We start from the raw sequence: 16,901 nt of genomic DNA on the forward strand, positions 1-16,901 counted from the left end.
AAATTATGGATCTTTTACCGTCACTGAGAAGTTTAAATCTCTTCTGTATTTCAATACAGCCTTTGGCCATACAGTGAGTATTCTGTATATGAACCCTTGATCACAAAAATCAGTTATACAATACCATTTTGTTAAAATTATCTCATATGTTAATTATATTAATGTAGTGATCTTGACATTTGCGGGTGCTATAAGTTTTATTTAACATAGCAAAATAATATGGGATCTATTATTATTGCATATCATTCAAATTAGAAGACTACCTCATGTGCTGTTATAAAATTTTTCCATGTTTGGTGTCTAGTCTTCAAGTGGATCATTTTTAGGTCATCATTTTCATTTGCATATGCTAACACACTGCCAGTCTATTTCACACTCGTGTTTTAGCTAAACGTGGCTAGCATCAGGAGGTAGTAGATAAACAGCTGCAAAAATCTAGCTCTAAGAAGAATGAAAGAGAAGGAGTCTTGTCATCTCCACGGCCATGCGTGGCTTTCTGACTAATCAGGATTTGTTTCTCCATACCATCATAGTCATGAAGAATATATATATAGAATCTATGTATTTATGCCACTTTTAGATTCTGTCGTCTTACGTGAATGCTGCCCTCAAAGACTATTGGAAAAGCAGTGCATTGTTCATGTTTCATTATTAACAACAAACCTGTTATTCTGTGGCTCAGGTGAATCATAAACTAGCTTGCATACATATGGCTCTGACATGAGAACAACCTAAGCAATAAAAAAAACAATAATGCTTTGCATATTACCCTAGTAAAAATACAACATATTCTTTTTTGCATTTGGACATCAAAACTGCTTGATTATGAAATTGTTTAACTGAGGCTGTTCCCCTGCTGTTCTCTCAACACAACAGGATTCCAACCTCTTAGTATCAATAACAGAAACCAAAGTTTGATGCTACAAATGCTGAATGTATGGAGTCATGAGTGTGCCAAAAGTTTAGTGTTTAACTATATCAAACTAATTCATTCATTCATTTTAATAGCAATTATTAATTTAATTTATATTTAAATGATGCATGAAAAAACTAATATAAAAATCCTTTAATTTGCTAAATAATAATCTTATTTCCTTGTTGTATATTTAATGGATTAATTGATGATTACATATCAAAATGGAATTGCAAAATTATTTTTCAAAAGGATTTTCAGAGTCCCACTAACACATGACAGCTGGCCAATTAGAGCTCCATTCGCCTCTCTGTGGTCTCTGTGGGTTGGTCTTTGTTTAAAGAAAAAAATAATTGTGCCATTCCATTTCAAAATTCTATTATTAATCCATAAAAAGGAAATAAAAATATTAATCTGCAAATGTAATGATTTTTTTTATTTAGCTTTTTAGTGCATTATCTAAATAAAAAGTTAAATAATCTATTTGTATTGCTCTTAAAATTTTAAAATTTTCAATTGATTATAATTAAACACTGAAAATGACTATATTTATTCTGGTGGCATACTCCAGAATCCATATTGGGTATGAATACAGCAGACATGGTCCAAAACACAACAGAAACACCTGTATCTGCAATCTGAATCACTGCTGTAGTGCGACCTTTGACAGTATGCAAGTGATGCACCTGCAGCACTCACATTTTAACCTGCTGTACGGTGATGATGATGATACATTGGTCAGTTGTGTTGTAAGACTGAGGTTCTTCCCTGACAGCAGCTACATCCAAACTGTGAAGGTCTAAGTACATACTGTAGGGCTGGACAGTGGGAATAACATGTCAGAGTATACCCTATCATACCAGTAAGGTTTCTCTTTTATACAACATACCCTGCTGCTCACTTACACTCACACTATGCAAATTAGTTTCTCCTTTAGTATTTCTTAAAAACTACGATGATTTTTTTTAAATGGAAAAATTCTCATTTCCACAACTTCATAATTTCTCTTCAACATTACAGCACAGACAAGACCCTGAAATATTCACAATAGTAAATGATACATTCCTGCAATTGCTTTTTTTTGGTACAGTAAGAGAACTGTGTTGTCCTGGGCTCATCAGCACTGCTGACTTCTTGCTGCAGCAGTTACTAATCCACAGTTAGTGGTATTGTGGGATTGCTGGTTACTGCGATAGGTCCCTAGAGCTCCACATTTAGCTATCAAAGCCACCCGACACTGTTTCCTCATTAGATATGAGCTATCTTGGTTAAGCTTATGCAGGCTAATGTAATCTACAGGTTTAAAAACTGGACCGTGAAGGGAAAATTGTGTTAAGGCCACAGTTTTGGGGGGAAAGTTGTAGCTCAAAATGCTGGCATTAAAGTTGTTGTAACAAAAACCAGATATTTCCCACAATACCCACTTAATGTAGCTGAATAGTGTTGGTGGAAGCTCAATGGAATGTGAAAGAGGATTTCTGTAATTAATACATCATAAAAACAGGACTGATGTTTAAAGCTGCACCATGTTCATTTACATTTTCCATCCGATCACTGTAACACAAAAGGTTCCAGGTGCAGCTTAAGTGTAGGATTTGTTCGTGCTGAAACATTTAGATTATTTGATTAAAAGTGCAAGTATGTAGACCCTAACCCTAATTCAGGTGGTTGCAATCTGCAACCTCACTGCTAGATGCCACTAAAACCTACACACTGGTCCTTTCATTTTTAATAATCAAGCAATAATTTTAAACTGCCAAAAAAGTTGCAGTGTTGGTGGAGCAAAACGAAACAAAACATCTGAAGACGCCATCTTGGACTCTGGTAAATAGTGAAAAATCCCATCACGAGTTTCCAAAGGATTAATCAACAAAATTATTTAAAAACTAATTGAAAATATTTCAGTTGCAGTCAAAGAAGTTTTATGTTATCTATATCTTTTTGGTGACTTTGATGGAAGCAGGTGTACCAACAAAGTCCTAGTATGAATGATGTTGTTGAACTTGAATCAGATTTTGGTTCTGTAATGTTTGAATAAGAAACCAATGCAGCTGTGGAAATCTTCTGGCCAATATAAGAGGAAACAAAATTTAAAAAAAAAAAAAATTTAAAAAAAAAGACCAAATATCAGTAATGCTGAGCAGCATTGTACTACACATTGTCATCCAATCACAATTCGTAATATCTATATTCTGTAGTTCTATTTGAATAGGTCTCCACATACTATATGAATATAATTACTTTTATGAAACAATACACGTTAAGTTTCCCACACAGCCACCAGAATGCAAATGCAAAAAAAGTACATTAAGACAACTCAAAAATCATCACAAAATAAAAAAGGGAAAAAAACTTCAAGTACTATTAACAAAGTAAAAGTCCACCTGGCAATATTATTCAGAAGAAAATAATCAAAATATACACAACTGTGTTCCTCTCTCTGCCAGCCTCTCTTCTCTCCTCAGGCCAATGGAAATCCTGCGTTCAGTGGCTGACTCTCTGACCTGAAAACAAACCAAAACAACAACAACAACAAAAAAAAAGACAAAAAACAAAAAAAAGACCTGGCTCAATAAATGGTTCTCACAGTTTCTACAGGTCTCTGTGCGCTGCCCAGATTGTGGCAGAGGCAGGATGGGCTGATGTTGACTTGCAGGACCCCCCTTTTCTGTAGAAAAAGGGGTTGTTTTTTATCCATCAAAATATCTTGTCTTGTTGGATGTTTCAGACAGGAGAGGAGAGAAAGCCGATGTTACCACGAGGGTGGTACAAAAGAGAATGCCCAAACATCTGTGAACCAGACTGTGCCTGGCTGCTTTCCAACCCTTCAATCATACAGGTTTTGTGAGTGATTATGTGCACACACAGCTACAAGGTTGGAAACTTGTTCAGAAGGATGTTCCGTTCAGAATTTTTCAGAAACATGAAATCGACCCCCTTCTCCTCTTCATTGCCCATCTCCTGTACTGACTCCATGAAGGCTGTGCCATTGGTCTGTAGGTGTAATTTGAGGCTTGTTTGATTCTCCACGTTCCTGATGCTTGCTGGGGTTTTTTGAGAGATGTGTCCTGCCCCGCTTCGTCCTGCTCTGTCTGACCTTGTGATCTCAGGGCTCCTGTTTGATGTAGTAGCTGCCCGAGCCGTTGCTCTCCTGGTCGGAGGTGCCCTGTGAGAAGGTAAACTCGTCCACCTCTGCCGTCTCCTCCTTCATTCGCAGGAGAGAGTCTACACACAGGGACAGAGACAGATAAGAGAGAGAGAACAGCAGCAAAGATGAGCCAGTTGTGTTCATGCACTTTGAGGAAAATACAGGAGGGGCCTTTGTCTTTGTTCCAGCCGTTAATGTTAACTCCACATGCATGACGAGCATCAGGATAACTACTTTAAAAAAAAAAAAAAAAAAATCAAATGAAACATGCTTTATGACTGCTTCAGAGTGGAGACAAAACACTAGTAATGCAGAGTGTAATTCTCGCAAAACAAATGAAGAGTGCAGTATCTTTGTAGAGCTTCACTGACCTGGGAAAATATTCATGTGAGAACAATGATAATGAACATGTACAAACAAAGGTTGATTTAACAGTAGGACATGCAGCATCAGCAGCATCCAGCTCCACAGTGAGGTCCTGGGACTGGGACTCAGAGGACTGTCTCCTGTTTAAAACGCAGGCGAGCCTCAGAGGGCTCGGTGCCGTGCTGGTTTTATCGTTAGTGTGACGTTACCTGATTTGTGGGTTTGGTGGAGGTGGGTTCGGGGCCGGGGCCGAGCGGGCCCCTGGGCAGGATAAGGGGGCGGACTCTGCTCTTCGTCCCCCGAGAAGCTCCTCCTCCTGCCTGCCTGACTGAAGGGCCGTCGACCAACCGGAATCTTCCTCTCTAAACACCAAGCCAGACTCGGGTCAGCTACCAGGGGCTTATTACACACAGGTGTTCAATTCAACTGGAACGTGTTCTCAATGTTTAGATTATATATTAGGAAGGAAAGTTTTAAAAAGGTTAGAGCTTAAGGTGAAACTTTAAATTTAACCTCACACGGTTGTTGATATGCCCATCTGAATAAGCCCCTGGTAAGCTGTACTCAGACTGCCAGACCCAAGTAAGCATATGCACTGTTGTTAGCTACCAAGAGCAAAGCTACAGCAACTGTGTAAAATATATGGAAGTCCATGGCTGGCAATATTTCAATGAAATCACTTCATAAAATTCCATTTTCATTTTTATGACCATGGCGTATGACAAAATTAATAACATTTAAAATCCAATCTTTATGTTTGACATTCAGAATTACTGCCAAAATTAAAAACAACAAAAAAACCCTCAATTAACCATTAATGAAAAATGAAATTGAGTAAGACATTTGATTTTCAATTTGGCAGACAATGTAATACATAAATATATGTGTAAATTGGACTTTTGACTTATCTCCTTAGTTTAGATCATTTCTAGTTACAAGTGAATAGAAATGGCCTTTTTCATCATTGTTTCATCATCATCTTCATAATGGTTGACAGATTTCACAAACAGGCCTGGGGGAATCCTTCCACTATAAAAACATTTCATGTTTATTAGAAACCAGCTAAAATCAAGACATTATAAAATTCTTATGTTGAAGTCGAGTTTGCGATTTCATTTTCAAGTTTAGAAATATAAGAAAATTAACATTTTGTGATGTTAATTCTCAAAGGCCTCTGTGAAATCTGTCAAAGGCAACCAGTAAGAATTTGACCCTTAAAAAAAATGACATGAAAAGGTCAATTTCCATTTCATCAGAAAAATCAGCACATAATTCAAAAGTCCAGTTTGCACTAATATTTTCAACTTTAGGTTGCAGTCTAGTTTTATGCTTAGGGAGTACACTGAAAATCCAGTGTTTTTCAGTTTAATTTCACGCATTTTTGAGAATGCAAATAGAATTTACAATTTTAATATGGATTTTGTCATACATCATGTGCACACAAATAAAATTTCAATATTAGCAGCCATGGGTTTCCATGTAGAAAATACTTTCAAAAGTGTTCAACAAAAAAAGCACTAATTTAGCATTAGCATCTGCTTTTGTGAAACCATAACTTTGGACCTAAACAGGGGTGCAACACCAGACCCTCTGCTCTCAAAAACCTCAAGTATCTCAAACACAAAAACAAAATCTCAAACACTACTCTGTCCCTGTGTGACTCCAACGTGTGCAGGTTATAAGTTAAAGGATAGGATCCCATTTTTCCAAAGGTCAGGTTCCCATATGAACTTTGAAACAGTTTTTGTTTGCTGTAATCATCCCCCCTGCTCATACTGGCCCTGAAGAGATCCCTTCTAACATGCTTCCAATAGAAGACAAAATCCAGTCCTCATTCAGTGAAAAAAGGTATTCATAATATATGTGAAGATAACATGAAGCTTCAATCAAAACTAAGTGAGTATCTTAGCCTTTTTAGTAAATATTCCCATGACAGTGTGTCTGTGATGAGCTGTGGTAACAGGACAGTAACATTAAGTAAATAAGTATTTTCATATTAAAAGCACTTGAGTTGTCTTCCCACTATTGAGGCTTCATATTAGTTTCAGATAAACTTTTGGAGTGTAGTTTTGCACAGAAGGAGGACTGCATGACTCAGAAGGGATCTTGTCATGGCTAGTTTGAACAGGAGGGATGATTACAGCAATCAAAGCCTGTTATAATGATCATATGTGCTTTAAGACAGACTTTAAAAAAATGCGAACCTACCCTTTAATGACTATTCCTCTCAAAAGGGAAAAGACACTTCTTTCACCTTTTCACAACATCTTGCAATGTGACACAGAAGGTCCAATGAAATTATTCCAGACACACCGCACAGGTGACCAATCAGAGAGCAGCAGAGTTTCCACCAGAAATGTAGCCAGTGACAGTAAGAGGAACAGGAAAAGGAGAAGGCAAAGGAAGGAGTGGAGAGAAGCAAATCCACTCCACAGTGCACAAGAGATTACTCACTTTTCTTTTGGCCTTTGTACTGTTGGGCCTTTTTCTTCTGCTTAGGCACAGATTGAGGCATTTCTCTGTTACCTGAAAGAAGAGACAGGAAACTTAGGAACTTTGATGGACATAGGAGATGACATTAAACTTTAGTGTTCTCATAAGGGTAACTGTGGTAACACAATGATAAAGTGTGAGGGTTAAAATAGTACTACAAATGTAGCATAAGGATTTTATAAAATCTAGCACACCCTACAATGAGGGAGTCATTTTGGTGCCAGTATGAAATAAACCTTATTATAAACTTGGATATAAATGAAACATACAGTAAACTTTCTTTACACAAAAATTCTATGATGGCTCTATTCAAACAAAGCCCATAATGGACAGAGTTGCTGCTTATATAGTATTTGGCACCATGTTTACAAGAGGGAACACAAAGCTCACCACAGTGATGGAAAATAATGATTTCAGTGATGGATTTTTTAACTTTTTTGCAGTTGAATGACTGTTTATCTCCTGGCTTAATTAATGTCTATAGTGAGCACAAGAGACTCTCGCCTCCCTCTTCTCATTAGTCAAATTTATCTATTGGTCAGAACATTGAATTCTGCCTGACTGTCTATTTTATAGTCTACAAGCTGACACCATCCAGACATAGTATAATATTTAAAGATGGCAGGTTGGGACTGTTGTTTGATTCCTTTTTGCTCACATGCTTTAAGCTTTTTGCTGAACAACAACTTTGCTGTTTCTTAAATTGATGTTATTGAAACATTTTCAATATTGAAAACTGATTTGAAGAGTCATTCAAACATAACACTGACATGTAAAATAGCCAGCACATTTACATAATGACATGTTATCTGAAATGTACTTGTACTGATGAAACAAATTCTACTGTTCTGACTCATGTCAGTGGCAATCTACCATTAAGATAACACAAAGTTAACATGTTTGGCCTCATGATGGCGCTAGAGGCAGATCAGATAATCAGCAAGGGTTCAATGAGATGTATCAGGCTCTTACTCTGTGAGGCGGGGGGTTGGAGCTGGTAGCCCGTCAGCTGACACCAGCCCACAGGGTAGAGGTCAGGTGACTCGCAGTCCACCCACTGGTCATACTCGTCCTCCCAGCCGTCAAAGTGGATCCTCAGTAGCCGGTGAACAATCCTCGTCACCGTGGCAACACACACAAGCCGCGGCTCCATCAGATCAACAGCCTCCAGCTTCATGCCTTGCCGGAAACCGTGATTGGGAACCTCCTAGAAGACAAGAGGCAGCAAGAACAGTGAAATAAATGATCATTTTACTCACTTTTATGCAATAATAACCTACTCCTTACTTCCAGTAAACAGTAGAAAAGCTCTGATAAATCCTGAATCAATCCTCAATTAATAGGATAGAACGAGGGGGAAAAATCATCAGTGGTATGAACAGGAGGCTGTGAACACAGCTTTACTCTTTGAGAAAAACACTTCCACCAATAAAATCAAACCAGCTGAAGTTTGACACAATTTCCTTCCCCTTAGTAGATTTCCTCCAGAGCTCTCTGCAAGAAGAAATCTACCAAGCGGAAATTGAGTTAAAGAAAGGTCAAGAATGAAGAATTTAAGCTTGAATCAGCTGGAGCTCCTTTACAAAAAAGGTTCACATTCTCACTTCTTTCACAACGGATAAGATAAAATGTCCTTCGGGTTGGTTTTGGTGACAAATAACTAACTAGCATTTGCATTATTTTCATTTGTGATTAATCTGGTGATTATTTTCTCAATTAAACACAGAAAATAATGTCCAACGTGCCAATGTGATGTATTCAGATTGCAGAGATATTCAGTTGACCATCATAAAAAAACTCTCTGAAACAGGTTGGTACCACTGTGAATCCTGGAGCAACAGGAATACAATACAATATGATTAAAAATACACTTTACAGCAGCGTTACCTGCTTTACTGATCAGTTTTACTATTGCTCATCTACAGATTAAACCACTGATCACAGCAATAATAATAGCTCTGTCTGTCTTGGGTTGGTATAAAACCCTGTTGCTGTGTTTTTAAAAACCAAATAATTACAAGAACCTCTGTGAGAACGTTTGATTGTCACAGGTACATCACAAATGTATTTTTACATCACATACAGCAGCTTAATAACCAAACAAAATAATACCAAAAAACATCAAAATTGATAGAATGATAAGATCTTAATAAACACATGCCTACCTTGTTAAAGAGCTTGACAGGAGCAGCTATTGAACCTGTTTCTCTGAGGTAGTCAAACCATTTAAATGGCAGTTTAGTGTACCCTGTGGAACAGAGTCAGCATTGAGACCACAACTTTAAGAAACCATATGCAAGATCTTATTAAACTACTTCAAATCAATAAGTTGGTGCGGAGAGTATACAAGCTCTGTGTCCCTTTACATTTACGAGGGCTCAAAGTAACAAACATGAGAGTGGAGTACCTCTAGGGGGTGTGAGTTCAATGTTGTTAATTTCACAGAAGCCGACAGGGAAGATGGAGGGGGAGGTGCCGTGGTAACAGAACCAGTCTGATCCATCCACTGCCTCCGAACCGTCGATCCCGATCATGAGGTACCCGTCTGCCAACACCTAAACAGCACACAATGGCTGAAATTAGTCTGGTGCAGCCCAGTGAAAGGTATTTTAAAATAAGAAAAACAAGAACAAATCCTTATCATACTTATCACATGATGGAAATGCGGAGCTCCAGGAACACACTCACCTTTCTTACAGTGGCTACACATATAGCTGAGAGGTTGAGGGGGTCTATGGCCTCTAACTTCATCCCATCCCTGAACCATTCCCCACTCTGGTCCACATCTTTCACCTGACATACACATGCAGATATAAAACAGAAGAATTGAATGCCTCCTAATAATGGCATCAGTTGGACATGTTGGAGGAAACCAATGTCAACCATCATATATCATATATGAGGTCTAAAAGCAACAGACAGCATCTGAATGAATACTGGGTCTACAGTGGCTGACGATGACACACTTGCATGTCCTGAGAAAGGCGTTTTGGATAGTAGAAATAGTGTTTTACCTTCTGGAAGAGCGGTGGAGGAGCGTCAACTTGACCGTCCATTTTCTTCGTTACATCTGAAAAATACATTGACAGGTCAAAAAACTTGTCATGTCTGAAGTAAAAATGCTTCAGCAACACAGGAAAAAAAGAGTGCAGTGAGCATTAAATGACTTCAAATGACAGTGCCACTGTCATTTGGTGTCACACTAAAAGCAAACGCACCGGATCGTTTGAAGCGGTGTCCGATGCTACGCGACCAGCCGATGTTATGTATGAGAGGGCTGTACATGTGGCACCAGAAGTCATCCGACCCGTCCTGGCTCTCCTCGTAAACCAGCCTGAGGCGCCCTCCGATTACCTGCTCCACCAGCGCCACCCGTGTCCGGCACAGATAGTTCTTATCCACCACCTCTACCCGCATCAGCTTCTTAAAGGGGAACTGTATGTTCTCATGTACCTACAGTGAAACATGATCAATAGTTTTAACAAATAAAGGCTAAATGTGAGGCAAGAAATTCACAGTTTTTTACAATAGTCACATCATGCTTTTTAGAGGGGGTTCAGCTTCACATACACACATCTTAAAGGACTAGCCAGCTGGCCTAGGTAAACGTGTGTCTCACCTTTTCATTAAAGTCAGGTGGCAGTGTTTTAGCTCCAGTGAGACGCTTCACAAGAAAGGCTTTCCAGTTAGAGTACTTATGCTGTATGCCTGGAAGAGATATTACATAAACACCCTGAACGATTACTACCAGCCATCCAAGAACACAAAGAACTTTAACAACTGAAAATTTGTTATAAGGCTCACTTTTTGGAGGTACAAGAGGTTTGCGACTAGAGGCGCACCATCCCACCGGGTGCACCTCAGGGATGCAGAGATTACACCAGAAGTCTTTACTGTTGTCATTGTCAAAGCCCTCATACCGCAGGAGAGCCTTGAACCCTGCAAAACAAGAAAACAGATGTGGTTGCCAACATTAGAAGAACAGTTAAAAGACAGGAATCAAAGTTGAACCGTTATCAAATTAAAAGACAAGGGAAATAGTAAAAACTACACTCTAAGACACTCTTATATACTGTGGTCTATCTGGGAGAAAGAAAGAAGCAGCAAAGAGAAAGAAAGGGTGAGAGGACAGATAGCTAGCAGGAGAGAGGGAGAGATGTGAACTTGTTATGTGGTAATCAGGTGACATAATTCAGTGTGATTCTGTGGTTTATCAGTGAAGTCTCTCCTAACGTTGACAGACAGACATGTGAAAATGGTCTTCTATGAATGGGCCTATCATATGTACAACTAAAACCAGCTTTGAGGTTGAGACGCCGACCATGAATCACAACATCCCCTGTTCAAATCTGATCAGAGAGCATTGTTGCACATCATTCCTGTTCTTTCCCCACATTTCCTGTCATCTCACTACTGTAAGAATCTCTAAGAAACAGAAATGCCCCAAAAATGAAAGTAAGATACACAGTTTTCCTAACATATCAGACAGTTTTAGGGTGGATTTGGTCTCTTACCTGCTAGCTTAATGATTTCTGCTATCCAGTACACCTTAGTGGAGAGGCTGGTATCGGAGTTGATCACTTCAATCCTCACTCCTTCTTCAATGTCTCCCCAGCATGTCCCCATAGGGGCCTGAAGCACAGAGGTAGCGGTTAACTTATTCAGTCAAAAAAAAATAAAATAAAATTAACAAATTAGTGGTTGCTATCAACTTAACTCAAGTTTTTACTTACGTGCTTGAAACAGCTGACTGGAGCTCCGATCGTGTTATTGCTACAGAGATACCGACCCCAGTCGAAGCTCTCGGCAGGGACCACTGACAGAAACAGAAAATGGTGTGAAGCTGGAGAATATTTAAACACAGCAGCACTGTTACTCTTTTCACCATCATGACTGTTTTTTGATAACATACCGGCTTTTGATTTGGCCTGGTTCTGTTGACTTGCTTGGTACTGGGCGTAAGCTGCCAACTTTGCCATAAGAGGCTGTTTCTGTAAGACTTTTGCCTTTTTTGTTGGTGGTTTGCCCTAGCAAAATCAAAGCAGACATCAGTATGTGTGTGATTATATATGAATCTTAGATAAACTGGGATAGTAGGCATATAGCCATAATGCCTTTACCTGGAGTCTTGCCAAGATGCTAGCTTTTTTGGAATTTGAGGAATAACTCCTGGAACAAGACACACTGCAGAAGCGCTTGGTTTTGGAGTAAAAGGCATCTCGTACTCCGACCATCCCACACATCTCACAGGTGGCTGTGAAACAGAGACAGATAATCTGTTAAAGTCACCAGATTACTACATGTTGGCAAATTACTTTTTGTCACTCACAGGATTATGTTCCAAAGATGCATACATAGCATAAGTTCCAAACAAACATAGCATAAGTTCAAAACATATTTCCATGCACTGACCCATTCCAGCCTTGCCGTCGGGGTAGGTGTAGACTTGGCCATTGTTCTTGATGATGGGCAGACTGGCAGGGATGGAGGGCGCCACCTCATCCTCGCTGTCCTCTGTGCTGGAGCTGCTGGTGGACTCCTCGCTGCAGCTGTCGTAGCCATCAAACATCCCGAATGAGTCTCTCCGCTTACGCTCTGAACGTGGGGTGCGTTCAGCCTTCACAGTCAAGAAAATGACAAAAATGACATTAGACTCTGAATTAATTCAATGCTTTTAGAATGCAAACAACAATTATCTTCCTTAATAATATATCTGACTATTTATCAGAAGTGCTCAATTCACTATTTGGTCTATAAAATATTAGAAAATAGGGAAAGTGACCTTCACAGTTTCCCCAAAAAACAGTCCAAAGCCAAGAGATATTCAGTTCACCATAACAGACAACTAAGAAACCAGTATATATATATACTGTATATTTGCAGTTCAAAGCTGAAACCAGGGATTTTTTTGCTAAAATGGGACCTATTATACTCATTTCCAGCTCTATATTTTTACTCTGGGACTTCACGCTTCTCGCCCTTTATGCAGCCCCTCAGTTCAGCCTCTGTCTCTAACAGGCAGTCCTAGCCCCTGTCTCTATAAGGTCCCCCTCCAAATGAGCCCATTCTGTTCTAATTGGCCAGCTTTGCGGAAGTTGACGAGGGGCAGCCATATCAAAGTCGTGTTAAATTACTGGCGATGCAAACCCAACATTTCCTGCTTTACTATTTCATATTAAAAGCTTTTAAATGACTAGCTGTCTAGCTAAAGCTTTGTTAGTAGCGCTAAAAACCAGTCAACACAGCATCATATGGAGATATTTGGAGCTCTTTGATGAGCGCATCAGTTAGAAATAATGCAGGGAGGAATAGTACAAACAGAAATATCCACAATGATGATGATGATGATGTTTGATGAAGAGCTGCAGACAACCAGCACACCTCTTACAGGTAAACTACTTGTTTTACTTTGCCATGCTGTGTGATGGAAAAACACTCACGCATGCCAGCTCGACTCAAGTCATAGTTTAGCATGACTACCCCCAAAACAATGGAAAAACTATGTGTGGAGCAGGTGACCATATACAGAAATCCATCAAAAGCTGATGTCAGCTCAGGCTCAAAGTAGAAAAAACTGTTGGAAACTGAGCATCTAGAGCAGTCTGACGCCGGTGCTTTTTGCTCACAGGGATTACCTCTACATATGTTAACCTCATTATTTGACACTTTGGCCACATATAATATGAACATCTGATATTGTAACATTATATAAATGAAAATGAAAATAAGAAAAAGCATAATTAATAATATATTATTAATTGGTCATCAAAAATGTTGCCAATTAATATTCTGTTAATCAACTAGCTGATTGACTTAATTGTTTCAGCAATAGAATACTCTCAATAGATTGTTGAAACAGGTTTAGTTCAACATTTTTAAGTATTACACAATCACAATTTTCCCTAGATGATATTTTGCAGCCTCTTTAAAAATGCCATGTTTTACAATCTGACTTGGGAAGACAGCCAATGCTGAAAAATGAGAAAATACTATGTAAAAATATTCAGAAAAGCCAAATCTAAACATAATTAGTATTGCAGTGAAAAATGGGGAAATTATATATCTTGTTCATTAGGTCTGCAGGATCCGGAACAGTGCTAAAGTGTTTACTGTTGTCACAGCCTGCCACTTCCTCCTCTGAGCATCACAGCTGACATCCTAACTGGCTGCGTTAACGTTCATTATTTAACCAGAAAGAAAAAACAACGTTCTAGCCAGTAAGCACATACTAAATAAAATTCAAGATGTGCAAAATAGAAAAGCTAGCTAAAATGGAAGGCAGCGGCGGCCTTATTAGAAAAAGCTCCGAATGCTAACTAGCATTAGCACAACTAGCTAACTAGCTAGCGGAAACCTGTTTTTCCAGTTTACATTCATAAAAGCAGACCACACAATTCAATTTCTTAGCAAACTTGCACCTTCATATATGTAGTTAAAATAGCCGTGGGGTTCTTTTGTTTCTACCATTTAGGTTTTTTTGAGAGCTTTCCAATATTTAACCACTAGCTAGCTACTGATAACAGATAAAAACAAAGGAGGAGCGCTAGGCTCAGCAAATCCTCTGAAATCGGAGGCTCGCGGCCCTAAAATGTCTAAAATTAACTCACCAAATCCCTTGTGTCTTCCATCAGCCCTTCATATAGATAACGTTCTAGTAACCTGTGCTGCCCAGTGCAAAGAAAACCCCTCCGCCGGGGATATATTTGGCTTTGAAATATCAAAGTCTAAATTATTACTACCAAGCAGGATATCAACAAATTACTCTGCTACTTTTGCGCATGTGCGAACGTAACCTACTTTCATGTGATTGGTCAATCCGGAATGGAGGTCATCGACCGATACAGAAACAAAACAGAGGAACTCTGCGATGGAAATGAATGAATGACCTCTTCAATTTAAACACAACACACCTGTGTCAAACCACCACTAATTTGTGATTAACGATGTGTGTCATGTTTTTAGTGTTGTTTTCTATGATCATTTTAACTTATGTGAAGTGTCTTTGAGTACCCGGAAAAGCGCTCTATAAATAAAATGTGTAAATATTATGATTAATTTACACAAAAGGAACATTTATTGTAAAACTATTTGTTTTATCTTAAAGGACAGGTTCACACATTTTCAAGTGTGTCTTAAAACAGTCAGGTGTCCATATGAACAGTGAAAGAGGTTTTCCACACTGTAATCATTCCTACTGTTCATACTGGCTATTAAAAGATTCCCTTCAAATGTGCTTTCAATGTAGGTGATGGGGACCAAAATCCACAGTGTGTCCACACAGTCAGTTTTGTTCAAAATATGCATTAAAAAGTTGATGTGAAGCTTATATGAGGCTTCATCAGTCTGAGTCATATCAAGTGGATATCTGACACATTTACAGTCTTTTTAGCATCAAATTCCCTCTTTGTGTTTCCTCATACAGTGTTTCTCTGTTGAGCTGCAGTGGAAGTATAGTAACAAAAAGAGGAACTTTGGCACTGAAAAGACTATAACGTTGACAGATATCTACTTGATTTGACTCATTTGGATGACTGAAGCTTCATGTTAGCTTCAGATAAACTGTGGATTTTGTCCTCCATCACTTACTTTGTAGTGAAAGGATCTTCTAATGGTCAGTATTAACAGGAAGAGTGATTATGGCAAGAAAACCCAGTTTCAATATTCATTTGGGTACCTGACTGTTGTTTGAAGACAGCACTAAAATACATAATTTTACACAACCAACATTTATGCCATCCTAAAAATGTATAATTACAGTATGAACAGCAAGTAATAGACACAGACAAATCTTCTGACATAAAATAAATCCTTTATTATACAGTGCATTCAGAAGGTATTCAGAGCTGGCCGCCTGGCCAAACTGAGCAATCGCGGGAGAAGGACCTTGGTAAGAGAGGTGACCAAGAACCCGATGGTCACTCTGGCTGAGATCCAGAGATCCTGTGTGGAGATGGGAGAAACTTCCAGAAGGAAAACCATCACTGCAACACTACACCGATCTGGGCTTTATGGCAGAGTGGCCAGACTCTCCTCAATGAAAGACAAAGGAAAGCCTGCTTGCAGTTTGCAAAAAAATACTTCAAGGACTCTCAGACTGTGAGAAATAAGATTCTCTGGTCTGATGACACCAGGATTGAACTGTTTGGCCTCAATTCTGTGTCATGTCTGGGGGAAACCAGGCACTGCTCATCACCTGCCCAATACCATCTCAACAGTGCAGCATGGTGTGGGGGTGTTTTTCAGCGGCAGGGACTGGGAGACTGGTCAGGGTTGAGGGAAAGCTGGATGAAGCAAAGTACAGAGATATCTTTAATGAAAACCTGATCCAGAGCGCTCAGGACCTCAGACTGGGCCAAAAGTTCACCTTCCACCAGGACAAGGACCCTATGCACACAGCTAAGACAATGCAGGAGTGGCTCAGGGACAGCTCTGAATGTCCTTCAGCAGCCCAGCCAGAGCTCTGACTTAAACCCAATCAAACATCTCTGGAGAGACCTGAAAATGGCTGTCAACCGACTGTCCCCATCCAACCTGGCAGAGCTTAAGAGGATCTGCAGAGAAGAATCACAGAAAATCCCCAAATCCAAGTGTGCAAAGCTCGTCACATCACATCAAAGAAGACTCAATGCTGTAATCACTGCCAAAGGTGCTTCAACTAAGTACTAAGAGAGGTGTCTGAATACTTAAGTCGATGTGATATTTCAGTTTTTCCTTTTAAATAAATTTGCTAAAAATTCTAAAATCCTGTTTTCACATTGTCATTATGGGTTACTGAGTTTAGATTGATGAGGGGAAAAATTAATTGAAAGGATTTTAGCATAAGGCTGCAACATATCAAAATGTGAAGACAGTGAAGGGGTCTGAATACTTCCTGAATGCACTGTATACAGTGCAATCTATTACATATCTGAAGATAAACTAACACTGTCTTCTGTCCTTAGCAAATGATTCAGTAGATGCCACATTTTCATACTGAACACA

The 16,901-nt window shown here is 39.1% G+C and overlaps 1 protein-coding gene across 2 annotated transcripts; it reads right to left on the reverse strand.

Annotated features, from left to right (window-relative positions):
- Nucleotides 1–1,447: 1,447 nt before the first annotated feature.
- Nucleotides 1,448–14,792, reverse strand: mbtd1 (mbt domain containing 1). Of its 2 annotated transcripts, none has more exons than XM_042397818.1 (17): nucleotides 14,718–14,792; nucleotides 12,333–12,537; nucleotides 12,041–12,174; nucleotides 11,833–11,947; nucleotides 11,654–11,736; nucleotides 11,435–11,552; nucleotides 10,725–10,859; nucleotides 10,540–10,628; nucleotides 10,139–10,373; nucleotides 9,935–9,990; nucleotides 9,609–9,713; nucleotides 9,328–9,475; nucleotides 9,086–9,168; nucleotides 7,893–8,127; nucleotides 6,882–6,953; nucleotides 4,637–4,789; nucleotides 1,448–4,138 (listed from the first exon to the last, which is right to left on the reverse strand). In XM_042397818.1, exons 1-17 carry the CDS (start codon nucleotides 14,721–14,723, stop codon nucleotides 4,020–4,022), a joined length of 2,091 nt encoding a protein of 696 aa, XP_042253752.1. In that variant the 5' UTR covers nucleotides 14,724–14,792; the 3' UTR covers nucleotides 1,448–4,019. The 2 variants fall into 2 exon arrangements, with proteins under 2 accessions (XP_042253752.1, XP_042253751.1); XM_042397817.1 differs by lacking the exon at nucleotides 14,718–14,792 and adding an exon at nucleotides 14,528–14,696.
- Nucleotides 14,793–16,901: the final 2,109 nt, after the last annotated feature.

This window comes from Thunnus maccoyii, chromosome 20 (assembly GCF_910596095.1).
Source record: "Thunnus maccoyii chromosome 20, fThuMac1.1, whole genome shotgun sequence".
In the NCBI taxonomy this organism is placed as follows: Eukaryota; Metazoa; Chordata; class Actinopteri; order Scombriformes; family Scombridae; genus Thunnus; species Thunnus maccoyii.

What these genes read in the sequence shown, in the direction of transcription:
- mbtd1 (XM_042397817.1), bottom strand. Translation starts at nt 14,548, where the DNA reads ATGGAAGACACAAGGGATTTG. An exon ending in TGAACTCACACCCCCTAGAG is followed by an intron (nt 9,169 to 9,327) that starts GTACTCCACTCT and finishes TCTGTTCCACAG; the next exon opens with GGTACACTAAACTGCCATTT. An exon ending in CCAACCCCCCGCCTCACAGA is followed by an intron (nt 6,954 to 7,892) that starts GTAAGAGCCTGA and finishes CTCTTCTTTCAG; the next exon opens with GTAACAGAGAAATGCCTCAA.